The 27594-nt window shown below is 42.0% G+C and overlaps 1 protein-coding gene across 9 annotated transcripts in view; it reads left to right on the top strand.

The window, feature by feature from the left end:
• The first annotated feature begins 17020 nt into the window (after positions 1-17020).
• Positions 17021-27594, top strand: part of SCAF8 (SR-related CTD associated factor 8) — a 110588-nt gene continuing 100014 nt past the window's right edge. For 2 of the 9 annotated variants that reach the window (XM_070417420.1, XM_070417421.1), the window contains exons 1-2: positions 17442-17522; positions 23858-23920. In XM_070417420.1, the coding sequence (XP_070273521.1) occupies positions 17493-17522; positions 23858-23920 (93 nt within the window). In that variant the 5' untranslated portion in view covers positions 17442-17492. Of the gene's footprint in view, positions 17147-17286; positions 17523-23857; positions 23921-27594 lie in introns of those variants that run through there. The other 7 variants (XM_070417422.1, XM_070417424.1, XM_070417428.1 and 4 more) reach the window with 6 other exon arrangements.

The following is a 27594-nucleotide window of genomic DNA, read 5'->3' as shown; positions in this document are numbered from 1 at the left end:
TTTAGCTGATTCAGATTAAATAAACTTTTGTGAGAGGTAGTGGTGGAAGTAATGATTTGGCAAATGTCAATAGAAAAAGAGAGAGAGAAAGAAAGAGAGAGAGAGAGAGAGGAAACTTACTAACAAACTTGCCAAAAAAGAAAATGAAAATTTGGAAATATGCCGTATGTGGTATAAAATCCAAGATTCTTTTAAATGAGGGCATTGTTCACAGGAATATTAAAGTGATCATTCTATTATACTTCAAAAGAATTTAAGACCTAATGGAACAGTGTGTCTTTCATCTCAGCTGTAAAATATCCAAATAAGAACTACACCAAACCTAAATTTCTCAAACCACACATTTGTGGCCTAAACTTGCTCCCAGACTCCCACACCAGTTATTTCCTGCCTGGGAGGGGGGAGGGGTAGGGGGAGGTTTAGGAGGGTCGAGGTGGCGGAAATCTACCAGTGACTTCCCAAAAGACTTGGCATTTCCCAGATGAAATGATTTCTGCTCCCAAAAGTTTGGGATTAAAACCAGATTCTCATCAAAGAAAGCAAGGGGGTAAAATAGGAGGAAATGGAGTGGGAGATAAGGCTAATGGGAAGTCCTGTTGATGGCTTTCACATTCTGGTTCTCCCTGTGGTGACCTAAGTGTCCTTGTGTCCTTTTGCGAGGCTTGAACCAGGATTTGGCATCAAAGGTTTCTGCTTGGGCCCTACCGGGTTTGGCTCAGTGGATAGAGCATCAGCCTGGGGATTGAAGAGTCCGGGTTCAATTCCAGTCAAGGGCACATGCCCCAGTTGCAGGTTTGATCCCCAGTGTGGAGCATGCAGGAGGCACCCATCAATGATTCTCTCTCATCGTCTATGTTCCTATCTCTCCCTTCCTCTCTGAATTCAATAAAAATCTATTTAAAGAAAAAACAAACAAACATTTCTGCTTGGTACCCAGGTGTCCAGCCCCACCTTAGGCTAGGAGAGCTCTCTTCACAGGGAAAAGAACTGAACATCAGTGATAAGTAAACACTTATACTCTCACCTTTCTCTTCCCCGAAGACATTCTGGGTTTTATCAATTCATTAGCAAGGATATTTCCCAGGCTTGTTCACTAGAGGTCTCTCTCCTGACTGTGGCCTCCAGTTGGTCTTTTGTTCCAGGGAAAGCCTGCGGGAGCCAACGCGGGCTGCTGCTCAGTGTGTCCAGCAGATGTCACTAGACTCCCATGGAACAACTGCACTTCACTGACAGCATCTCACTTCTGTCAAGACAGGTTCATTACTTCGATACATTTTTATTTTATTTGTATTTTTATTTTTTTTAATCTATTTTAGAAAGTATTACATATGTCCCCCTTTCCCCCCCCCATTTCCTCCTCCAGCCTGCCTCCACCACCTGCCCCAGGCCTTCACCACCCTATTATCTGTGTCCATGGGTTATACATATATGCATTCAAGGTCTTTGGTTGATCACCTCCCACCCACCCACACTCCCCCGCCTTCCCTCCAAGATTCCACATTCTGTTCCATGCTTCCATGTCTCTGGATCCACTCCGTTCATCAGTTTATTGTGTTACTTAGATTCCACATATGAATGAGGTTCTGTGATACTTGTCTTTCTCTGACTGACTTATTTCACTTAGCATGATCCTCTCCAGGTCCCTCCGTGCTGTCTCAAAGGGTAAGAGATTCTTCTTTGTTACTGCTGCATAGTATTCCATGGGATAAATGTACCACAGCTTTTTTATCCACTCAATACATTTTAAAACATAACACTATTTGGTTGTCAAAATAGTCTACCCAAAACACACATAACTCATCTTCGGGGAGAGCAAAACAAAATAAGATATCCTGCTTGAAATAACAAGGTAATGGGGGGTGTGAGGAGGTATGGGGGGTAATTGACAGGAAGGGCAACTGAGATTGGGTTCCAGGTTGTTTTTTCAATGGCTTTCACTAAAACCATACTACATCTAAGATCAGGGATACAAATGAGTGCATATGGCTTCCAGTGTCTTAATCAGGTTGAGCTGCCACAACCAAATACCATAAATGAGGGGTCGTAAAGAGCAGGAATTTGTTTCTCACATTTCTGGAAGTGGAAAGTCCAAGTCAAGGGGCGTGGCTGCAGGTAAGGACTCTCTGCCTGGCTTGCAGATGGCCACTTTCTCAGTGTTTGGGAAACGCGGGCCGGACCAGGCTCGGCATCAGCTGCTGTCGCCATGGCTCCACAGATGTCACACGCTGTTTGGTCACGTGGGCTCCATTCATGAAGCCTGCTCTGGTGTCTCTTCTTACCAGGGCACTAATCCCAACCTGAGAGCCCACCCTTAGGGTCTCATCTAACCCTAATCACTTCCCCAAAACCCTAAGCACCATCCCATTCGGGGTTAAGTCTTCAACATGATGTGGAGGAGGTGCAGCTCAGTCCACAACACCGAGTTGAATGGTCAATAGATGCCCACGCAGCCCCTGTTCAGTGAGGCCTGCACTATGTCAGAGGAGCCTGGCCTTTTAAACCCAGTGAGGCCTCCAAGGCCTTGTCAGCCCCCAAAGCCCACCCTATTCCCTTATAAGAAATTTATTGCTGCACTAATTGCTTCAGAATTCTAGTTCCTAGGCCATCTGCCTGCCTACAGCGGCCCCACCCACTTTACCTCTAGGACTTTGCTTGATTTATCTGGAAAGCTATCTCAGTGTATCACTATCTGGGCAGGTGCCATTATATGATGCATTCATGGGGGGCTCTTGTCCACTCCCCTTAGAGCCTGGTGTATATCATGCTATTCTACTTACTGCCCATTTCATAAATATAACATTGTGAGAGCAAAAGAGGCTATCCAGGAAGGATGAGTATGAAGATAAACCTTAGCATCCTTTTTATTGTTATGACTTAACTGAAAGAAAGAAAAACAAAGACAAAACAGGAGCTCAGGTCACCATATTGAACCAGAAGTCTCAAAATTAATTTGAATATTAAAAGAAGCTTTGTGCCCCAAATTAATAAATTAAACTACATTATCTACACTAATAAAAAAGAGAAAGATGCAAATTGACTGTACCTTCGCGATGCCCACCAGACAATCAGGAGTGAGTATGCAAATTAGCCCAACAAAGATGGTGGGTTAATTTACATATGCCAGCAGCTCTGGGCCTCTGGGCAGCATGGGAAGGCGGAAAGGCGACTCCAGGCTGGAGCGAAGGTGGTGCCGGCAGCCATGGGAAGGAAGGCCCATTCTTGCACGAATCTTCATGCATCGGGTCTCTAGTTTACATATAAAAATTAAGGTAACATATTGAAACTTATTAAATAATAATACATCATGCAGTGAGCAAAAATGAAGAGTATCTAAACTTTGTCTGATGTTTTAGAAAATGAAAAGAGAGTAGTGGCATAAGGAGGGGACCCCAGAAAGATGCCAGGAATGGCTCAGAAAATCTGAGTTGGGAGGTAGACAGACAAACTACCCAACAACTTCCTTAGATTTGGCCTCATCGGTTTTCAACCCCATAATGAGGTCACACCTAGGAAAAATTAGTTTACATGATTCTGAAGTTTCTTTTTTCATATGGAAAATATTACGGAGGCTCTCAGTTACCAGAGAATTTATTTATTACTGTTAATTGTTTAATTTTCACTCATTAATAATATATTTATTGATGACTTCTTACTGTATGCCAAGAACAACTGCTCTAGCCACTAAAAAGAGCAAGACAAAAAACAACAACAACAACAACAACAACAACAAAAACCAACAACCTCACAATTTGAACCTGAAATTGTTTGGTTTCATGGTGAAAGGGAAAGATAAATAGACACATGTACCCAAAAAAGGAGGTAGGGAGCTCTTAACTTTGCCTTGAGACGGGAAATCATTGTAGAAATGGTTATGTCTTAGCCTAGACTCAGAAGAATAGGAGTGAGCGATGTGCAAGCTGGGAAGGGCATCCCAGTCAGCATGTGAGAAACACCACGTGCTCGGAGACCGTGGTGCCCTTGGAGACTTACAAGTGGTTCGATATTTGTGGAGCATGAAGTGTAACAAGAGAGAATTCTAAGTTGACACCACATACAGTAAATGCAGATCAGTGTGATCTGGGCCACTGCTGTTTACGAAAGTATTTATAAAGAAGATTGTTATCAAATGTGCAAAAATACTTTGAAGCTAGTACAGAAACATTGGCCTTTCTTTCTAAGCCAAACTCATATTTCAGATTATTTAAAATCTCATTGGATTATGTCATAGTTTTTTTCTAACAAATTACTTTGGTCAGGTTTTCTTGGTCTAGAAATTGACTTTCCTCCTTCCCTTAGACAATATGTTGAAGCTAAAACTAACTTTTCCTACACCCTTCAGGCAGTCCTGGGTGTGTTGCTATAAAACTCTGAACAGCCATTTATTTTATCATTTCAGATCAGATTAATGGAACATAGAGTAGTTAAACAGAAACTTTATTTGTTCTATTTCAAGTTGAAAAATAGGAGCTATTCACTCCTTTCATATTTTAAGAACCCAGAGGTAGCTGCTATTTCATCATTATCTTATACAAGGGATGTATGGATTCTAAAAATGAACAAATTCTCTAAGAGACACCCAATAATAAAGACTTTCAAAAGAAAATGAATTCCCAGTAGAACTCAAGTGGAAGACAACAGACTAGTATTGAATCAATGTCCTATCCACTTAACTTTAAAAAAAATCAAAATTGATTTCTTTAGAGCCTGGTGATTTGTTTTTGGTTTTGGTTTTTGGGCTTTGGGCTTTTTTGTTTCTTGTGGTGTTTTTTTTTGGTCACTTACATTTTTTTAAAATGTTTGGCTTCAGTTTCACAAGCCTCACTTTCTCATTTCACATTTCTAGCTCACTTAAATATTCATGGAGGATTTTTTATTCTTGATTTTGTTCCAGCATCATTGCCTAAATATAGAATCTCTGATGAGCAAGCACTTAACCCCAGTTTACCCCTCACAATCCCACATTCCCCTTTTCACGCTTAACGTTGCGTAATATATTTATTCTATTCCTTTCATAACCAAATAGAAAGATTTTTAAACTAGAGAGTGCTTGTTCTTCATAAATACTTTTATTAGGGAGCAGTGTTGCAAGTCACCTGTTATAAGTGTGCCTGGGCAAAATACTTACGGGATAATCTGTTTGCGTAGTGGGAATCTGTAAAGCATCTACTATCAGCATAATGTTAGGCATGGAGTAGCAAACAGAATCAATATGAATATAGTCCCTCTACAGCAGGAGCACATCACCTTACTGAGGAGAAATACAGAGGAAACGGACTAGGAACAGTAAAAGGCTATCAGTGATTACCAAACCAAAGGGAGGGCAATATGTCTGTTTCCTATGCTTTCCTAGCAGAAACATCCCCTGGAGAAGATTAGGTCTGGGAAGGAATCAAGGAATTTGAATTTACAAGAACCAGGTGTTGATTATTATTAAGATAAAAGCAAAAGCAAAGCACTCTGCTGTGCCCAGGAGTATTTCATTACGGAAATGAGCAGCCAGCTGAACCTAACAGGATGGAAAGGATGTAGTCTGATTTGAGAGCAGGAAGAAAGCTGTGTGTGTGTGTGTGTGTGTGTGTGTTAAAAAGTGTGCTAAATGATGTGTTTGGCTGAGGTCAGAGAACTCATTTTAGAAGTAGCAAGAATTAAAAGTAATACAGGGACTAATAAAGAATTTTTTTTTAAAAAGTAATACAGGGTTTTGTTCAGGCTGAGAAAATTCTCACTTTGTAGACAATGCAAAGGTATCAGAGCTGAGGACTGACACAATAAAATCAGCCTCTCAGCAATATTTATCAGGCAGAGGCCTTTAGGATAAATGCATGGTGACAGCCAGGAGACCCCGCCCACGCATGCATTCATTCACTTAGCAAGTACATGTTGAACACCCAAACAATGTGCCATGCCCTGTGGCAGTAGGAAGCGTGCACAGCTGTGAGAACCAACAGCCAGAAGGAGTAGAACACCAGCTCTGGGAGTTGTCTGTGTTGAATCTTTTTTGGTCACTTACATTTCTTGTTGTAGCCTGCCTTAATTTAGGACTATCCTAACAGCTTTCAGTTCTGTATTTATGCTAATTTGCCTGCCTATTTGGAGTTACTGCATTTGCAATTAAAATGTTCTATGTGGTTGTTAGAAAACTATGTAACTGAGATGAAAAACAATTTTGTTCCACCGAAAATATATTTAAAGGACTCTGAGAGAGAAAACTGGAGATTTTAACAGACCCTCTCAAAAATACATTGCTAAAGCCTACTAAAAATAAGTGCAGATGCAGATGCTATAAGTAACATGATTAATAAACTCACATAAAGAGCTACATAAACAACCAACCAACCAAAAAACAAAAATTCTTTTGCAGAAACACATGTAATTCGGACAAAAATTCCCCAGAAACACTCTCAGCTGACTTCTGTCTACATCTCACTGACCAGACCTGTGGCTAATGGCCCCTCCTAGCTGTATAAAGCTTATAAACTAGCCTAGGTATTGACTAACCTCTATTGGAGAGGCAGCAAGGGAAAAAGGATGTTGAGAATGATGGTGAGTCAGCCAACCTACACTGTCTGCCATACCTTGGTTATGTCATTGTTCTATCCTTACTTGAATGATCAAGAGCAACTGAATTTACACATTCAAATCCCAAGTTTTTATGTTCAAAATTTCAAAGCATTGCCTGCATCCAATGCAGAGAAGAGAAGTTTTATATCTGTCCCTTCCAAGTTCCTTTGTAGTTGTCCTAATTTTTACTCTGAAAATTTTTAGGATCTTTATATTTATTTATATTCTCATATTCTGAAATTGAGTGACTGTGTCTAGGTGTGGGTTTTTAAAAAATTGATCCTATTCAGCCTCAGTCAGCCCTTTGAATCCGAAGGCTTCTAGAAGTTTTCTTCTATTGTTTCTTTGACAACATTTTCTCTACTTTCTTGAGACTTCAGTTAATGGGATATTTGGGCTCTCCTGGGTTGTCTTTCTCTCCTATTTCCTGTATTATAATTTTGGATTCTCTTTTCCCGCCTTCTATATCTATGGCCCTTCTACTCACAATTTGTTTGTGGACCCAGCAGCCCTAGCCTCACCTGGGAGCTTGTTAAAAATGTAGAACCATCAGGCCTCACCTCAGAACTACTGAATTAGAATTTTCATTAATAAGATCCCCAGGTAATTCTTGTGCACATTAAAGTTGGAGAAGCATTGTGGGATTTCTTCCAACTTTTCTCTCAGTTCTATTGAAATATTTTTGTTGTGGCATTTATAGTACTAGTTTATAGTAGCCCTTTCATGTACTGTTTCCTTTTTAAAAAACATTTTTAAAATGTATAAAATACTTTTTGAGACTAATTTTATTTTAAATCTTCTTCTGTTCCTTAAATTATCTATTGACTCTGGGATTTTTAAAATAATATTTTTATTGATTTTTAGGGAAAGAGAGGAAAGGAGAGGGAAAGAGAGAAAAAAAATCAATGAGAGAGAAACATCTATCGGCTGTCTCCTACCAGGGAACAAGCCCACAACCTGGACATGTGCCCTGATTGGGAACTAAACCAGCAACGTTTTGGTGCATGGGACTAGGCTCAACCAACTGAGCCATACCGGCCATGGCTGGAATTTTTTTTTCCTTATATATCTTAGTCTAGCTCTTTCATGCTGCTTTCCTTGCCCCCCCCCCCCCCCCACCCAAACATCTGTTGATTCTTGATAGCTCCTTTCTATTTAAGAATATAGAAGTGATACAATTTTCTCATGCAGTTGGAATGAATTTCTCCTAAACCCCTTTTCCTAAATGGGGAATTGTTATATGTTTTATGGACTTGTTAATGGTGATGCTGTATGACATCATTGGCAGCCAAAGAATCAAGCCAGTACTCACCTTGGAAAACTTAGGTCTTCAAACTGCTAAATTTTCTTAGAAATCGGGCTTTCTTGTCACTTGTGGTGCAGCCTCTGGTGAGGTATGAAAGTTGGGAGTGGACTCACACAGCTCTTCTATTTTTTCAGCCCCATTTTGCCCTCCCACTCTCTTTGATTTATTGATTCCAGCTGGTCTCCTGACTAGACTGCTACCCTATTGAACTGAAGTTTGCGTTCCTTCTTATCCAGCAACACACACCTGTCCCTCTTTGTCTACCAGAATTTATCGGCTGATAAATCCCCTCATTGTCTACTCTATGGCAGTGTTTATGTTACTTTTTCTATTTCCATTGTGTCACGTCAGTGGAGTCGCAGAAGGGAAGTGAGGCAAATACATGTGCTCCGTTAGGTTGCTTATCTTGAGCCAGAAGCCTCTACAGCAGTTTTTGTGGTGCCTTATTTAAAGCATAAAAGTGTGGTCCTTAACTATAGGCTTAAAGCTAAGATTCCCACCATGGCATTGTGTTTAAAGAGGATTTGTGAAAGGAATGCTATAGCATTTACGAGGAATGTAACTGCATTGCAGGATGCTTTTGTAGACAAGTTGATATAACGTGGGTAGATTTGTATTCAATGGAGTAATAAGAAAAAACTGAAACTGCTCTTTGATGTCAATTGCGAAAGGGCTCTAAAGCTATAGACTCCTTAATAATCAGACTTTTTTTAATGGCTATTGACATCATGACATTGAGAGTGTGCTGATTAAATCTCCAGATGAGGTAAAAATAGGAAACTAATAGATTGGACAGAATATGGTTGTTGTTTTTTTTTAAAAAAGGAGTAGATTGGAATGATGGGCTTAATCTAAGAACACGAAGTTTAATATAGAGAAGTGTAATGCTTGGCCCAAGAAACCAACTAGACAGGAGTACAGCGAAGATCAACAAATGTGATGTGATATAGGAGCTAAAAATAGCAAATGCAATTTTTTAAAAATATATTTTTATTGATTGCAGAGAGGAAGGGAGAGGGAGAGAGAGATAGAAACATCAATGATGAGAATCATTGATTGGCTGCCTCCTGCACGCCCCACACTGGGGATCAAGCCCACAACCCAGGTCAAACCTGGGACTCTTCAGTCTACAGGCTGAAGCTCTATCCACTGAGCCAAACCGGCTAGGGCAAGCAAATGGAATTTCAAGTTATCCAAATAGAAGTACAATGGAGGCCTTACTAGGTCTGGTCCTCTCTGAGCTGGATGGTCCTTATTTGTAGCATGTGTAGTGTTGTTTAGAGAGTCACTATTTAGGAAGAAATTTAGACTCTGGTGCAGATCTGAAGACAATGGTTTGATTAGTGAGACGATCATATGATGAATGACTAAAAAAATGGGGGGGGGGGGCGGGAAGAAATGGGAAACAGTAGTTGTTTATGTCAAGTAGGAAACATGATAGCTTTGAATTCTGAAAAGGTGTTTTGAAAGAGGAGTCAAACCTACTACACAGTGTGGCTCTGGGATATAGGCCCGAGACAGGTGGGTGAAAGTTCCATGCAAGCATGTTTTGGCTCAGTTTGGCACACAGAGCTGAGATAAATTGGAGAATAAATTGGACTTCCCAGCACTGGTACCACAAAAGCAGACACTGTCTGACCACTTGTGAAACATTCACATAGGGGCTAAGCATTGGTGTATGCTTATGTTCTTTTCAACTCTGAGATTTTATAAAATATGAATAAGGGGGAAGGAAATATAGGTTTGATGCTTTATTCAGTTAGAAATGAAAAAATGTGAACTTAGTTATTTCTGGACAATTAATCAGTGCTCTCCAAATCATGGGCTTGTTTTCAACACAATCTGGATGTGTCCTATAGCCTTATAATATAGATTTATATCTATTATATAGTTATATGTCAAATGTGCAGATATATAGCTTCATAGTAGGTATACTTTATATCTTTACATTATCTTCTGCCTTATAGCTTAATTATTCATTACTTTATTGATAGAACTTGATTGGTTTCTACTAATATAAATAATGCATCAGTGAGCAATTTTAAAGATAATACTTTAAGTTGAAGATTATATTCTATCTTCAACAGATGTGTATGTGTTTATATATGTTATATATATATAAAACATCATATATACATATGTGTGTATATACACACGGTTACTAGAATGCACGGTAATAACGTGAATGAATCTTATAAGCATTATATTAATGAAAAATTGAAAAATACATTATTCCACTTATATGAAGTTCAAAACATTGCAAAACCCAAAATAAATTGTATAGGCATACTTACATATCTTAAAAAATCTGGAAAAAAGCCAGAGACTAATAAATACTCACTTTATATGGTGGTTACTTGGTGGATGTAGGAAAAATGATTGGTATACAGTGACAAAATTTGAGATGGGCCCAAGCAGGAAGCGGTGGCAGAACAGATTAACAGCAGGCCTGAGACTGCTGTCCTTAGAAAGACTCCCAGTTTAGAGCTTGGCTGGTGTCTGGGCGCTTGGGTTTCACCTCGGGAGAGTTCCCACCGTTGCCTAATGAGAGCGGCCCTCTGTGCCTGAATGTTTGCACCAACAGTGTGCTTTGTGCCAAGCACCTGCTTTCCTTCCGGAAGTCTTGACTTTTGGGAGGCGCGCCAGGCACAGGGAGGCTATGTGTGCAGCCCCAATAAAATCTCTGGGTGCTGTGTCTCTAATGCGCTTCCCCGATCGGCAACATTTCATACGCGTTGTCACAGTTCATTGTGGGAGAATGAGACTCATCCCGTGAGACTCCCGAGGGAGGACTCTTGGAAGCTTGCACCTGGACTTCTTGTGCCCTTTCCCTCTGCTGGTTCTGCTTTTGTCATTTCACAGCAATAAATCATACTGTGAACAGGACTGTTTTCTGAGTCGGTGAGTCCTCCTGACGTAGAACCTGGAATTGTTCTTGTGACTGTCTTTCAGAGTGAGTGACACAGGTATTCGTTTTAATATTTTTATATCATTGGTTTATTATACATATTGTACATATTTACCAGTTAATAAAAAGGAAAGATGAACATGAATTATCCAAGTAAAAATGAGATGCAACTGTTGCAGCAAGCATTCCAGTGAAATGAAATAGCATGGCCAATCCTGGTGTGCCCAGCATCGATGTTTCCTATGTCCCTCCTATGACACTTTTCTGAGTTTGTTGCTGCGCTCCAGGTACGTAGTCTAGGAACCACTGGCCACAACCCCTCGTCCTCTTTAACTCTTACTTTATATTTCTCCTCTCTTTGCGGTAAATCTCTTGAAGAAAGTTGTTTATAGTTACTCCCCATCCCATTGCGCTCTGGTTTTCGCTCATGCCCCTACCCTGAAGCTTTCACCAAAGTCACCAATGAAACCTGTTTACTAAACCTCATGGAAACATCCAGACTCCCAACTCCCTAACTTTAGGACAACGGTGGATCCTTTTGACTGCCATCTCCTTAACATGCTTTCTTTGTAAAAACGTCCCTCTTGGCCTTTCTCTCATTGTTGCTGCTCCTTTTCCTTTTAAAATCACCATTGCCATGTCTTAGAATGTAGAAAAAGTTGGGCATTTTGTAAGCACCAAAGACAAATCCTAGAAAAGCCACAGAAACATAATGCACGTGTCTGGGAGGGGTGGACGGAACCACTGATGAACACAAAAGGTAACTCAAACCGAGCAATGAGAACTTGCCAGTGCAGGCCAGGTGACCTGGTGCTCAGTGAGCATGTGTCTTTTAGGGCAGAAATAACGTTAGTCTCAGCCTCCACCTGCTTGCCTCTAGAGCTGTCTCTCATGGGCCCAGCTATTTGAATGGCAAGGAAATTCCAGCGGACCCCCATCCCACTACCACAGTGCGGGATTCAGGTTGCCCCTGGAAAATGGAAGCGCCTGGGACTTAGCTTCCCCAGGCCTGCAAGTTGCTCTGGCCCAGTCAAAGGGAAAACCCATTTTCTCCTCCTGCCAAAGCTCTGTCCTGACTCTAAGCCAGTGTAATAACTCTGCCAACAGTGAAGACACATTTCACGTGATCATGCTGAGCAGCAACACATTTCTTCATTTTCAGAATGAAATTGTAAACAAAAACGGTATTCCCCATTGCCACTCCCCCGCCCTCCCCGCCCGCCATAAAGAGCAATTTTGGTATCAGAAAGGATTCCAAATCTCTTCCCCCGGAATGAAACTGTTGGCAGCCTTTTCCACTGCATGCAGCCTGCAAGCTTTAAACAATATTGGGGTCCCAGTCTGAGAATTTTGTATGACACCTGTGTTAGTTCGCTGGGGCTGCCCTAACAAAGTACGAGGGACTGGTGACTCCCGCAACAGAAATGCATGTGTTCAGGATTCAGGAGGTGGGAAATCTGGGACGAGGTGTTGGCAAGGTTGACCTCCTCCAGGCCTCTCTCCTTGGCTTGTGAATGGCTGCCTTTTCCGTGCGTCTTCACACGGTCCCTCCTCTGTGTGTGTCTGTGTCCTAATCTCTTCTTATAAGGACACGAGTCATATTGGGTTAGATCCCATCCCAATGAATTCAGTTTTAACTGAACTGTTTCTTTAAAGACTTTATCTCCAAATAAGAACCCTGCGTTCCCGACTTGGGGTTAGAGGAGAACAACCTAACAGTGAATTCTTTCATGCTTATGCTAGCTCGAATGGGCTTGTTATGCTGGAAATAGGAGTCCTAACTAATATATACATACATCCACTATAGGTGTGGGAATTGACATTTTCACGTTGTGGAGGTGTGGAGGTGTGCATGAACTCTTTATTTTGTCATTGCTCTGAGTTTCCAGGCTCCCTTTGCCCCCTCTAACCTTGTCCTCTACTTTTCTTCTTGCTTTACTTCCTCCTCACCTTAAGAGTGTGTTTAGGCTGTCCTTCCCTCCCCCCCCCCCCCCCCATTTTCCTTTCCCTGATTAAAGTATGCCCTCTGCTATCTTCCTGGGTGTGGAAGTTTTATTAAATCAGGCCATGTAACATGTTAATACCCCATTTTATTCTTTAGCTTGAACTGCATTGAATCTCTCAGGCCTGAGTAAGTCAGTCAACATCCATTAATGACTGACTGAATAAACAATCTCTCATCCGCCAGAGCAGTGAATGCTGAGAATCTGGTATGAGTAGAACTGAGTGGGAGACTTGTGTGAGCCCAGCACACGACCATACGCGGACTGATTAGGACAGACCTCTCGAGGGAGGGCGACAGAAAGAGGAGTCAGCTTTGAAAGGAACCATCACAGCACCCCGCTGAGGCAAGAGACACATGCAAGCATCCTCCTCGGTAGGAAAACAATGCTGTCAAGGAAAATGGGAAGTCATGTGGGCAGAGTGAACAAGCAGGAAGGTAGTGTGAGCTGAGGCGGCCGGACCATGGTAAGAGGTAATGATCATAACTGAAGTGCAATGGGAGTTTTATAGAGATTTAAGGAAGGGAGTAACCTTATCTGATTTGTGTCTAAAAAAAATAAATCCCCCAAATCCTCTGGCTACAGTCTGGAGAATGAACTACAGTCAAAAAGCCACCTACTGACCAGATACATTCTGAGAAATGTGTTAGATTATTTTGTTGTGGGAAGATTATAGAGCAGTGATGGCGAACCTTTTGAGCTCGGTGTGTCAGCATTTTGAAAAACCCTAACTTAACTCTGGTGCCGTGTCACATATAGAATTTTTTTGATACTTGCAACCATAGTAAAACAAAGACTTATATTTTTGATATTTATTTTATATATTTAAATGCCATTGAACAAAGAAAAATAAACTAAAAAAATGAGTTCGCGTGTCACCTCTGACACGCATGTCATAGGTTGGCCATCACTGTTATAGAGGCACTTACACAAACCTACTACACACTTAGGTCATGTGGTCTAGCCTATTGCTCCTAGGCTACAACCTGTAGATCATGTGACTGACTGTATAAAACAGGAGACAAAATCAAGCAAAGCAAAATGATTCATTCAAGAGATGTGGTAAATAGGAGATATATGAGACTGCTGCTGGCAGAACATGGCACAGTATTTAATAGCAATATTTTTTATAAGTAAAACGAGTATACCCTAAAATGATAAAAAAGTATAGTATAGTCAAAACATAAGCCAGTAACATATTCATTTATTATCAAGTACTAGAGGCCCAGTGCACAACATTTGTGCACTGCGGGGGAGGGTCTCTCAGCCCAGCCTGCGCCCTCTCACAGTCCGGGGAGCGGGCCTAAGCCGGCAGGCGGACATCCCCCAAGGGGGCCTTAGTGCTGCCACAGAGGCAAGAGAGGCTCCTGACACCGCTGCTGCGCTCACCAGCTGTGAGCCCAGCTTCTGGCTGAGCGCACTGACCACCACGGGGCAGCTCCTGCATTGAGCGTCTCCTGCACATCATAGCGACTGGTCATATGGCCGTTCAATCTATTTGCATATTAGCCTTTTATTATATAGGATTATATACTGTACATAACTTTATGCGCTATAGTTTAAAATATATATATTAAAATTTATTTCAGAGAGGAAGGGAGAGGGAGGAGAGAGAGATAGACATATCAATGGTGAGAGAGAATCATTGATCAGATGCCTCCTGCATGCCCCTACTGGGGATTGAGCCTGCAACCTGGGCATGTGTCCTGACAAGAAATCGAACTGTGTGACCTCCTGGTTCACAGGTCGACACTCAACCATTGAGCCACACTGGCCTGCTGTATGTGCTATAGTTTTATATGACTGGCAGGGTAGTAAGTTTGTTTACACAGCATCACCACAAACAGGAATAATTCATTGTGCTGCAATGTTAAGTTGGGCTATGATGTCAATAGGCCATGGAATTTTTCAGCTCCACTACAATCTTATAGGACTGCTGTATCACACGCTGTCCTTCCTTGACCGAACCATCATTGCTAGTATGTGGGTCATGACTCTACAGGCAGACAAGCAGGGTGGCAGTTGGGAGGCTACTGCAGTTCCTGACAAAAGATGAGAATGGGTTGGCTTAGGAGAGTTGGGGATGGAGAACTTTGTGACAGCAGCTGAGATTTGAAGGTAAAGTGTTGGGGTCCTGCCCCAGCAGGTCCAGAGGTTCCCCAAAGGTGTGGACGGAGTCGGCGAAGAATGAAGGACACGGAGGCAGCGTTCAGTTGATCAGCATAGCCACGTTCTCTCTTTATTGTCTTGTTACATCTGTATTTATACCATTTTATCCTATAAGCATGCCTCTATAATCACATCATGGTATGTTTTGGGTAACCTTCTACAGTTCCTTGTTCCATAGTTTCTTATCTGACCTTTACCAAAAATCCTGTCTCTATCTAGTTCTGTTGATCTTAATCCTGTCTAGGTTAATCTCTGTGTTCCATTATAAGGGTTATTCCAAGGTCACTGCTCTACTGATAGGCTACAAGGAAGTGACTGAAGGAGATTCTCCTACCCAGTAAAGGTTATGTCCTCCCAGCCTCGCTGCTTGCCTTACCTGGGACTGCCCTGTGTCGGTGGATCTCCAGGGGTATAGGCTTTGGTGTTTTCCCTGGTGGGCAGACCCCTGGGGATGTGGGCCCAACAAGTCCAAAATTTATTGCCAACAGTCTTAGTCCAAGTTCTTCATAAGTAGTACATGGTATTTCTGTAACACTAGGGGTTTTCACTGATTTATTCTCTCCTTAGTCCTGTTAATCCCTAACTCCACGGAAAAATCCTCACCTGGGTAAACAACCTTTCTCGGGGAGGTGGGCCTGTTTAAAACACATAGTGCTAAGAGGGGGAAGCAAACATATGCCATATACGCCAGGTCCCTTGAAACATAAGCTGTGCAGATGTTTCTTCCCTGCAGCGACTGTGTCAAGCAGCAAGGGTGGACCGGCTTCCAGCAAATTTCCCCATTTTTATTTATTTATTTATTTATTTATTTATCATAGCGCGTGTAAATCAGCGGCCACCTCTCGGATTGGGTTGTTTAAGACTCGGAAGACCTGTTTGTGACTTTGCCAACAGGTCAGTCTGAGGCTTAACCCTATATCGGCTCCTCACAGTGAAGTATAAGCTCTTACAGATGAGGTTATCCCTTTTAGCCTGAGTCTCCATATTAAAGCTGTCCATGAAGTCAACTCAAAGACCTAAAATGCGAAGCAGCCAGTGGTTCTTAGCTCCATAGGGCTCAGGACCCCGCTTTCAACCAAGTACCTTGGTTACAATCCTCTACTCTCCTTTGCCTCCCTTTCCTTGAGTGAAGTAGGGAGAAAAGACTGCTGAAAACCTCTCTCAGCAAGAGGACAGTGGTGCTCAGGGTTCGATGATACACCCTAACTTTCAATGTTAAATAAATGCTCACTTTTATTTTGGTATTCGTTATTTTACCTTGCACAAAGTGAGAGGAGGAGGCATTTGGCTCCCCTTTCACCTAGGAGTATTGTATTCACCCTTTTACTCCAAACCACCTAGGGCAAAAATCCTTTAGAATAATTCATCTTTCCCAAAAGACGGTTCCCTTTCACCTATCCAAACCTTGTGCGCCAGAGGACCCGCTCCCTAGAGCGGACAAACGCACTCATTGTCCGCGCCACTCCCGGCCCCGGATCTAGGAGCGTGCATTTCCTGCAGCGACCTGCCTGCGGCTGCAAGCGTGCTCGCCGTCCGGACCCGGATCGGGACCTGTGTTTCTAACGTGACAACCTTCCCCACCCCCCCGCCGCGCGCTATTAAAATGCTCGCGCACAATTTTCGCCAAATAAATGAATGGGAACTTTTCTTTCCTCCGTTAAACTTTAGGCCACCGTCCAGCAAAGTCCTGATGGTCAACAAACCCCAGCCTGCCTTGTAAAGGGGCCGAGCCACACGGAAACAGCAGAAACGTGGCAATGTTATGACTTCCTAAACTTGCGGCTTTGCCGGGCCGTTTGCTTTTTTGTTTCGAGCAACGCTCAGCACGGTCCTCCCACCGGCTAGCAGCGCTCGCTCCCGCGTGGGCGGGGCGAAGGGAGGGGGGCGGGGCGACGGGAGGGGGCGGGGCGCGGGCTGTCCCAGAGCCAGGCCTCCGGGCGGCGACGCTCTGGCCGGGACACTCGATGGTCTCCGCGCGGGCGCGGCAGCCACGCGGTCCGGGCGCCAGGGGGCGCGCTGGTGGGCGCCGCGGCGCTCGGAGCTACGCGGCCCGACTCGCTTCCGCCATATTGGATGCCGCAGCCGCCGCCGCCAGCGCTTCCTCCTCCGTCGTCGCCGTGCGCTGCCGGTTCCTGCGGCCCTAGCGGCGGGGAGGTGAAGCCGGAGCCCGTCGGAGGAAGAGGAGGAAGGGGGTGGAGAGTGTAGGGACCGGGACTCCCGGGGGGAAGACCGAGGCGGAGCAGGGCGGAGAAGAGAGGCGCCGCGGCCCAGCCCCTCCCCCGCCGCCGACCCGCCCAGGCAGCGTTGTGTCCCCTGATCGGCGCTCCGCCCGCCCGGCGGCCATGCCCGCGCCGCGCGGCCCCTGAGGGCGCCCTCCCCGGCCAGTGCTCGCCCTTCCCCTCCGGGCCCGGGGTCGCCGCGGCCCTGCCCTCGCCAGCGCCCCTGCTCGCGGCGCCGCCGCCGCCGCCGCCGTCTCGCCCGCCCCACGCAGTGCAGTGGCCGCCGCCTCTTCCGCCGCCGGGCTCCGGGCCTCCGCGCCGACAACATGGAGGCTGTGAAAACCTTCAACAGCGAGGTTGGTATTGCCGTCGGTCCCCCCACCCCCACCCCCACCCGCACCCGGGACGAGGCCAGCATGGGGAGGGAGGGCGCGGGTCTGCGGGGCTGTTCGGGACGGGCGCGCGGCGGCCTAGCGCGCCCCCGTGGGGGAGGGGTGTCCTCCCCCCGGCGCCCCTCCCCCGAGCCCGGGGGGAGTGCAGGGGGCGGGCCGGCCCGGGCGGAGGGCGGTTCCGGCGTCGCCGGCGCCCTGTGAGTGGCTGCGGGGCGGGAGGGAAGGCCCGGCGGACCCTCCCCCGGAGCCTCCGGGCTCGTCTCCGGGGTCGGTTCCGCGGGGGCCTGGGCCGCCCCCCTCTCTCCCGGGCCCGTGGGCTGTGAGCTGCGCGCTGGACATCCCCGCCCAGACCTCCCCGGGTCCTCGCTGGTCCCTGCATGGAGGGGGGCGGTGCAGGGGGCGCTGGGGGCGGATGCGCTCGGGCCCGTGCGCGCAGCGGGTGTGATGGAGAGACTGTGGGCCGGTGACCTGCCAACTAGGAACTTAGCGAGGAGGAGGGTGGTGGGGAGGCGAGGTCATTCTGTGATTTCTTCTATTCCAATCCCTCCGTCCACTCCCCCTCCCCCCCCCATCACGACAGAAAGACAAATGGTAGGACGAGGTCTGCGCGTGGAGGGGGCGGGCGCCGGGGAAGGGTTTCCCACGGGCTCGTTCCCGGGGCAGGTCTGACACTAGAAGTGCACAGAGCAGGCGTCCAGTCGTCACTGTTGAATTGAATTTGCGAGCCAGCTTTTGATAAAGTATGTTTGAAACATTGCTAGAACTCCGACTCAGGCATCGGTGCAAACATTAAGTAAACATCGCAAGCACATGACCACACAGCCCGATTGATCCTTAACCTGTATGCCTTAGGGGGAAAAAAATTAATGTAATGTTAACTACGCATGCATTTCGTGAACTTTTGATGTGGAAGTGCTAGTACTTTATTCAACAGTATCATTTACAAAGTCTTACCTTTTAAAGTACTAGAGCTGCCATGATAGTACCAAGAGGGCAGAGCTTTTGAAATCTACTTCGCAATTTTGTTTTTCCTTTTATTCATGTCCCCGCCTCCCCCGAAGAATTGGCATCTGGGAAGCTTAGCAAGGAGGCTGAGAGTTAGCTAACTCCTGTGAATTGGGCTCCCCCTGTGAGTAGAGAGCAGTGGCACCGCTGAATGAAAACAAGGTTTTTTGTTTTGTTTTTTGTAAAGGATTTTCTCCTCCTTGACAAATAAGCAGAGCAATAGACTTGAGAATATTTTTCATTATATTTATGAATTTATAGCTGATAATTTCGGGCAAATTATAAAATTTGGTTCCACCCCCACAATACTCTATGGTGCTAAAATCTGGAATAATAAATATGTAATGATACTGTGATCTGATTTGTTGTTAATAGTTTCACATCTGTGCAGGAAACCTCCCCTGTCCCCAGCTCTATGTAGCCTTTTTATTTGCTACATAGAGTGCTACAGCACTAATACAGTGTTAAACTTTATTATTTTTTAAAAAAATCTTTTGTCTTCCACTGCAATTATTTGATTTACCCTACCCCACCTCTTTTTGATGGGTGTCTCTCCTGTTTGTCTAGGGCAGTGGTTCTCAACCTTCCTAGTGCCGCGACCCTTTAATACAGTTCCTCATGTTGTGGTGACCCCCAACCATAAAATTATTTTCGTTGCTACTTCATAACTGTCATTTTGCTGCTGTTATGAATCGTAATGTAAATATCTGATATGCAGGATGTATTTTCATTGTTACAAGTTGAACATAATTAAAGCATAGTGATTAATCACAAAAACAATATAATTATATATGTGTTTTCCGATGGTCTTAGGCGACCCCTGTGAAAGGGTCGTTCGACCCCCAAAGGGGTCGTGACCCAGAGGTTGAAAACCACTTGTCTAGGAGGTTCTTAATATGTATTCTCTGTGAAAAACAAGATCCCTTATGTGATAGATAGAAACAAACATAGTATGTATGATTGATCACAGTAGAGCACAGTGGAATAGAAATGTTTTTCCATTTTAATATTGACATTAAGTATTAGGGACCTAACATTGACATGGCACTTCACCGCTTTATAGGAACAAGTAAGTAGTATTCCCATTTTAGTGTATGTAGCACTCATCCCTCTCCCCCTATGGATTTCAAATAACTTAAAATCTTTAACTCCCTTATTTCCTAATGTGCTCAAATTTCACCACGTTTGAAAGTGGGGTTAACGTAAAAGTAGTAGACATACTACTATAGGTTGAGGAAGGGAAATATATTTGAAGAAGATCCACAAGAAGAGTATGCTTAAACCTTTTTTAAAAAAAATTTTTGGTTTAAACACAAAATATATAATCTTGATAGTTTTTTTCTGATTTTGAATATAGTTTCTGTGAATGTCTTATTATACTTGCTGATGTGAAAATTTTGTGCAAGTAAGCACATAGTGGGAAATAGTTCAGTAATAAGTGTTTTCCATTAAATCGTGTTGCAAAAGTGCAAAATTAAAAAGAAATCTAAATTATAGGATTAGGGTAAAAGATGTTTTAGGTCCTTTGGGGGTCGCCTAAGACCATCGGAAAACACATAAATAATTACATATTGTTTTTGTGGTTACTCACTATGCTTTAATTATGTTCAATTTGTAACAATGAAATTGGGGGTCACCACAACATGAGGAACTGCATTAAAGGGTCGCGGCATTAGGAAGGTTGAGAACCACTGTTTTAGGAGGTTGACTGTGTTTGGTTTTCAAAGGCATTTATCCTTGGGCTGAGCCCTTCAGCACTTTCTCTGCTATATTTAAAGATATCTTTGAAGCATTGAATTGTGAAGAAATTCCGTTTGCTTTACAAGGCACCAGAAAGTAGCCCTAAGCATAATTATTAATGTTTGTCAGTGAGATATTTTGATACTTAAAATGTGTAAAATATGAAATGCTTAGCTTTTATGGCTTGCTACTTCTCAGGTTTTTCAAGACTGCCTCCCCCACCCTCCCCAATTGGTTTGAAAACAAGATCATGCCAGAAATTGTAGTCCTGGCTGGTGTGGCTCTGTTGGTTGGAGTGTTGCCCAGTGTACTGAAGGGTCACAGGTTCAATTCCAGTCAGGGCACACCTAGGGTTCAAGTTTGATCACTGGTCAGGGCCCATACTAGAGGCAGCTGATGGCTCTCTCTCTCTCTCTTTTTTTTTTTTTTCTGTTGGTGCCACTTGAAATATGTATTTTATTGGTCTGAAAAACAGTTATATCACTAACGTAAGAGTTATAGACCTACCATGTGGCAGGCTGATTAAAGAGAATCTGCAAGTGCTCTATTTGTTAGGGACTAAAAGTTTGTGTCCTTCCCCCCAAATATTTGTGTTCTCTCAGCTCTCTTTTTTTTCTGTCTCTCTCTTTCTCCTCCCCCCTCCCTCTCTCCCTTTCCCTGTTCCTCTCTACCCCTCTCATTCTCCCTTCCTCTCTCTAAAAAATAAAAAACAACCAATAAAAAATGAATATAGGTTTTAATCTATAAACAATGGATGAGTTTCAAGTCTGAAAATCCCTTACCTTATGCAGGATATGAATGAGTCATGGTTGTCATGCTCCCCTCCCTCCCCCACCAATAATTTCTCAGGGGTTCTGTGGCCTCCCCACCCCTGTGTTCAAAATTAGTGTCAGAAGATCCTTCATGTGGTTATTTCTCTTAATTATCATGAGTTAAAGGGGATTTAGGCTCAGGAATTGATACATTTAGGTGCCCACTCTGTTTTGTGGGAAAACTAGAATTTCCACTTAAATGTCATTGTGATGAAATAGTTAATGCCATCACCACTAATGTCAGTTCTGAAGTGAAAGAAAGAATGTAAGACTTCCTAAGAGTCGATGCTTGACTGGGCAGTTAACTCTAGAATTGTTATCATTACAAGATGTTGTAGTTGTTGATACTCTAAGATAGTGGCCTTTGCTTATGGTTTAGTGTTCTCACCTAAGTGGAAAGGGTCTCATTGGTCCTCTTAAATCTGTGGACTACTTTAGTGCCACAGTCGATTACTGGATTGCAGCAGCTTTATGTGAGTTGTAAATTTATACTCCGTCCTTAAGAATGCCACTGTGTGGAGGCCATTATGGTAAAGTTTGCTTTTGAAAAGAGGGAAAAGAGAATAGCAATGCATGACCCTTTGTTTAGGAAATTATAACTTAATTGGAGGGGGCACTTTCATAACGTCGGAACTCCTAATACATGAAACACAGAAGAACCTGTTATGCATTGGTTGTGCTTGGATAAGAAAGTGAATGGTGGTGGTAGATTTTGCTTATGTAGTGGATATTTTTTTCTATTTAAGGACTTTAAAAAAACAGCACCAATTCCAGTTCACACTTCAAAAATTAATAAATCTTTAAAATAATCAAATACCAGTCAGAGATCATCCATTTAAAAAAATATATATTTTATTGATTTTTTTACAGAGAGGAGGGGAGAGGGATAGAGAGTTCGAAACATCGATGAAAGAGAAACATCGATCAGCTGCCTCCTCCACACTCCCCACTGGGGATGTGCCTGCAACCAAGGCACATGCCCTTGACCGGAATCGAACCTGGGACTCTTCAGTCCGCAGGCCGACACTCTATCCACTGAGCCAAACCTGTTAGGGCTTTTTTTTTTCTTTAGGTTCTTTGTATAGCTAGTTGCACTACTATGGTTGTTTTCCCCCTATGAGCCATTCTCTTGCTGCTCTGAGTAGGCTGCATGGGAAGGGAAGATCTAGGACCAGATTTGTAGGTATGAGATGCAGTTTAATTTTTGGATTTCCCTTGGTTGATCAATTCTGAGAGGATTCTAGTGCCTTTTATCATTTTTGGATACTCTAAATTCTTAGTGTTTTTGTCCTTAGTATCCTTTGGTTAGTCAGATAACTTACTCTAAACTGTTCCAGGGTGCAGACTTTCCAGTCATTGTAACACCATTCTATGCCTTGTCTTTCATATCAAAACTGAAGTCCCACCCTCATTTAACTCTGTTTCCAATTTTGTATCAAGAATGTTGATTTGCTTAACTATAGGACTTTTTATACTCTTTCCACCAATATCTAGAGATAGACATGGGTTGGTAGAAAACAGTGGAAAAGGTAGAGGGAGGAATAAATGTGAAAATTTTTACTTTGTGTATTTTCCCCTTTGTTTATGGTTCAGGAAAGGGAATTTATGTGAAGCAGCTATAAAGCATTGCATTTTCTTTAATTTTCATCTGCTAAGGAATCTGTTTCTCCTTTTTCTTTCCTATTTTAACTTCCCCGTGGGAGGTTTGGTTAATTGTATCAATCAGGCCTTCTTTTTTGTTTCTTCTGCCTTGTGAAAACTCCTTAAAGGTGTAGCATACTAAGTGTTATAACAGAAGGAAGCCTTCACTAACCCCTCCCTGCCCCACTAGTTTAGGTCAGGGTTTCTCTGCTTCAGCACTATTGATATTTTGGACTAGATAATTGCTTGCTGGGATGAGCTGTCCCGTGCAGCAACCCTGGGTAGAAGCAGCAACCCTGAGTGGAAGCCAGAAATGTCTCCAGATATTACCAAATGTCACTTGGAGGACAAAATTGACCTTGGTTGAGAATCACTGACCTAGCTCTCCTGTTAAACAGTCTTAAAGCACTCTGTACTTTCCCTCCTAGTGATTACTACACTCTTAAGTGGTTACCTTTCCCCCAGAGTGTAAGTTCCCTGAGGACAGTGACCATATATTGTCATTGCTTCATATCCTTCATACATAGCCGTGTCTTAATACATTGTGTACACGAAATACAGATTTCTTGAGTGAATGGATGGATGACATACTAGGCAGATGATTGACTCTGGACCAAGGTAGTTAACACTTCTGGATATTTTGTTTTTTCCTCTGTAAATAAATTACCAATTTGAGATTGTATTTAGACTTCCTGTTGGAAGATTCTTAGACTAAATATAAAATTAACTTTTTGAAGGGCTTAGTATGTATAAGCATTATTTGGAAGGTCATTTTATGGTATTGTAGGACTATAAGAGATTAGATGGACATTTTAAAATCAGAACTTTGATGTGTTTATGATTTTCACTTCTTGCTAAGGGGGAGAGTCAGGAGGGGACTTGGCTTAGAGCTAGTGATTATATTACTACTCGTACACAGAACTTCAGATATGTCTTTCTAGGGCCAGTTTTGCTGGTGTTGGACAACTACTAAATCATAGTGATATGAGAGAATGTAATGAACCTTGACCTTGAACACTGGCTGAGTTCCTAAGCTCTTAAGTGAGCTCAATTTATTCTGGTTTTGTTTTCTCAACATATTTCTCTACTCCTCTCTCTCAGGATTGTGCCTCTACTCCTGCTTGTACAGACTGCTTTTCCAGCAGCATGGACACAAGAAGCATAGTAAGATGATTATAACCCACGTAAGGCAGGCCCTTTGGAAAATATTAGGTTTAGATTGATACTGAAATGATGTCTTGATTATATGGGCAGTACTTGGGAAGCAGAATAAAGCTGGTCACTTAGAATATATTAGTAATCTTAAAAGAGAACATGCAGGAAATAAGTTTAATTTCTTCACACACAAAAATAGGTTAAGTGAAATAGAAGTTATTTTCTTAATAGTGAGTATAAATTATATATACTCTGGTTGCATTTATTTGCCTTCTGCTTCACAAAATTTTACTGTATGTTTTGTAAAAAAATTCATTGCCTACTTAATATGACTAAAATGCAATTTGATGGTTGGAAATAAAATGCATCTTATATTTTGAGGAAGTTCTTCAAACTATAAGATGACATATCATTGACAGATATGCTGTAGGAATAGAGAAACAAAAATGATAATCAAATTTTTGATTTTTTAATTACAGAAGAGCAGATTTTGGTAGAGGTACTATTTATGAGAAATAAATGTTGATGAGAAATGTTTCTATAGCCTGTGATTTCTTATCTGAGTTAATACTATCTCAAGTTTGATTGTAAACATGATACATTTGCTTTCCTGATTTTGATTTTATGCATTTATTTTGTCTTTCTAATTCTGCTTTACAAGAGTTTCTGATAAGACCATATTTTAAACTCAGGGAAGGGTATGTAAATGTGTTATGGTATCTACTATAGGTCAAGATATAGCTTACAAACTTTGACATCTATTTAGTTAGAATGGGGAATATTGATTATTCATTGTTTCTGATTTACTTATTTTCTATTCATGTTTTTAAAAATAATGTGGCTATTAAGTTAATATATGCCAAGTTTTTAAAATAATTCTGCAACTTAATATAGGTTGACTTGAAAGACCTGGGATTTAATTTTTTCGTTCATTTATTCATTCATTTAACCAATATTTAATGGATATTTGCTATGTACCAGACACTTTTCTATCTGCTGGGATAGTGATAAACAAGATAAGCGAAAGCTTACCCTCTTGGAGCTTATGTTCTTGTAATCCTTTGAGTGCAGTGGTCTTGCTGCAGAGCTAGTGAGGCTGGTAGGCATTACTGACTCCAGTTGATTCTTTTCTAGGGATTGCTTTGTCTGGGACATCTCTCCAGGCTCAGATCTGCCTGGTCTGTTCTCAGCATTTTGCCTTACAGAGTCCACATTGCTCATCTATTCAAAATAGAGATTGAGCAAGTAGACTTACTTAAACAAGAATATGGTATGTTTTCAACAATGGCCTAACACAGGGGTGGGCAACCTTTTTGTGAGTGTGTGCCTAAACCAGCAAAATCTCTGACTCAAAATTCTTCTGCGTGCCAACCCTAATTTTTTGAGAACATGTTACGCCTACTTGATATCTCTTAAGGTGTATGTATGTGAAGAACCTTGAAGAAATAATAAAATTCATTCGAGCGACAAAAACACAGTATATGATGATGAAAAATACATTTATTTTTTAATGTATACATGTTATATAAAATTATTTATCTAAGATGCGCCTACACTGAATTTATCTGAAAAATAAAAAAGTCGATATTAAGAAAAAAAATTGCAAATGGAAGATTATAAGAGAGGGTTTCCCGTGCCAGCAAAAGTGACTGGCGGGCCATGTTTGGCACGCGTGCCAGGGGTTGCCCACCCCTGGCCTAACATGTATTTAAAAATACACTTGGTATTTTGGAATAACTCTTTCTTACAAAATACAGCCAATAAGGATGTTTTCTTTTGTCCGTGAGATAGCAGTGTCCACATGTAAATGATTTAAAAATACTTTAAGTGGTGACCAAACCTTTATGAATTTAGAAAAATAAATTAATATTTTTATAACAAACTTTCCCTTGACTTAAGTATATGAAAAAATTTGCCCCCCCCCCCCAACATTTTTTTGAATTTGGTTTGATTCCTCAGGGCTTATTTTAATAGCACGTAAGTAAAGGAAGAAGCAGTTTGGATCATGTATTTACTCTGTAGAACTTGGAAAATGATATGAAGATCTTTTTGTACTGGGTCACAGTATGTAAAAGGTTGACCAGTATAGTATACCTGAAACTAATACGATGTTATATGTCAATAATGTTTTAATTTTTTTTTAAAAGTTGACCAAGTCCTAGTTAATGGCTTTCTTTAATTTAGCAATGTTTTGATACTATAGTTTTATGGCAAAAAAATCGATATAGCTATTTCCATTTCTTGAAATGTTTGAAATTATATTGGTTAAAAGGATGTTGAATAAGTTAAAATTTTTGTAAACCAAAACATTGTATGCAGCAAGTGTCTAGTTTCTAGAACCAGCTGCTCGCTATGATGAGAAATACCTGGCTTATGTATTTTTGAAGTACTACTCTTTTTTTTTAATCAAACATTGTTAAAAGTGAGCCGCTGTAATATATAGAGCTTTATAAACTCCTCTTTTCCCCAACCATCATTATGTTTCAGTAGATCTTTAGGATAACCTTGTGAGAAAAGTAGGATAGGTATGACCCTCTTTTTCACAAGTGAATAAATTGAGGCCCAACCATTGTGGTTTTACCCAGGAAATGCAGCTTTGTGAGTATTAGAGTTCCATCCAGGTTTCAAACTCTGATTGAGATGTTTTTCTTATCCTTCTGTGTAAAGGATAAAAAAAAATCACTTGATTTTTCACAATTTCTTTTTACTGGCATTGTCCAAATATAAGTTAACTATTTTTTCTCAGTTTTTAAATTTTATTTTTACAACTTCAGATTTACAGAGAAGTTCTAAGAATGATAAGAGAATTTTTGTGTGCACTTCATCCTAATTCCTTTACTTAATTATAACCATATTTTTTCTTTCTTTCTCTCTGAACACATGCAGGCTTTTTTTTTTTTTTGGAACATTTTGAGAGTAAATTGCAATTCATGATACCTTTTACTTCTAAATAACTGTTTTCTAAGAAGAAGAACAAAAAAATCACATTGAAAGCATTGTTTCCTGATCAAAAAACAATAAATAAAGAGAAGGACATTCTCTTATATAACCATTGTACGATGATCAAAATCAGGAAATTAACATTGATACAATGCAATAGTTGCAGATCTTATTCAATTTTACTAATTGTAAATGATTTAATTGTAAATGAGTAAATTGTATACTACACCTTGCATTCATTTGTCTTGTCTAGTGTCCTTTAGTCTAGAGCTCTTAGTTATTAGTGTCTTTGTCATTTATGGTCTTACTAGAGGCCCGGTGCACGAATTTGTACACGGTTGGGATCCCTTGGTCTGTCTGGTGATCCAGGCCATCTGGCCGATTGGGGCCAGCCGAGGAAAGGAACCGCAGGAGATTGGCCGGCTGCAGGAGGTTGGCTGTGGGAGCGCACTGACCACCAGGGGGCAGCTCCTGTGTTGAGTATCAGCCCCCTGGTGGTCAGTGCGTCCTCATAGCAACCAGTTGAAATGGCCACTTAGGCTTTTATATAGAGAGAGATAAATTAAGAATGGGCCAGTTATTTTTAGAATTCCCTCAATATGGATTTGCTTGCTGTTGCTTCATAGTTATGTTTAGGTTATGCATTTGGCAGGAATACTCCAGAAATGATTGTGTCCTCTGGAAGTAGATGATGTCTATTTATCCCATTAATGGGAATGTTAACTTTTTTCTGCAAATTTTCT

Source organism: Myotis yumanensis, unplaced genomic scaffold (assembly GCF_028538775.1).
Source record: "Myotis yumanensis isolate MYYU_CA2020_CCGP unplaced genomic scaffold, mMyoYum1.0.hap1 SCAF_6, whole genome shotgun sequence".
NCBI classification, from domain to species: domain Eukaryota; kingdom Metazoa; phylum Chordata; class Mammalia; order Chiroptera; family Vespertilionidae; genus Myotis; species Myotis yumanensis.
Note: the sequence above shows the minus strand (reverse complement) of the source record. Positions and strands in the feature narration are given on the sequence as shown.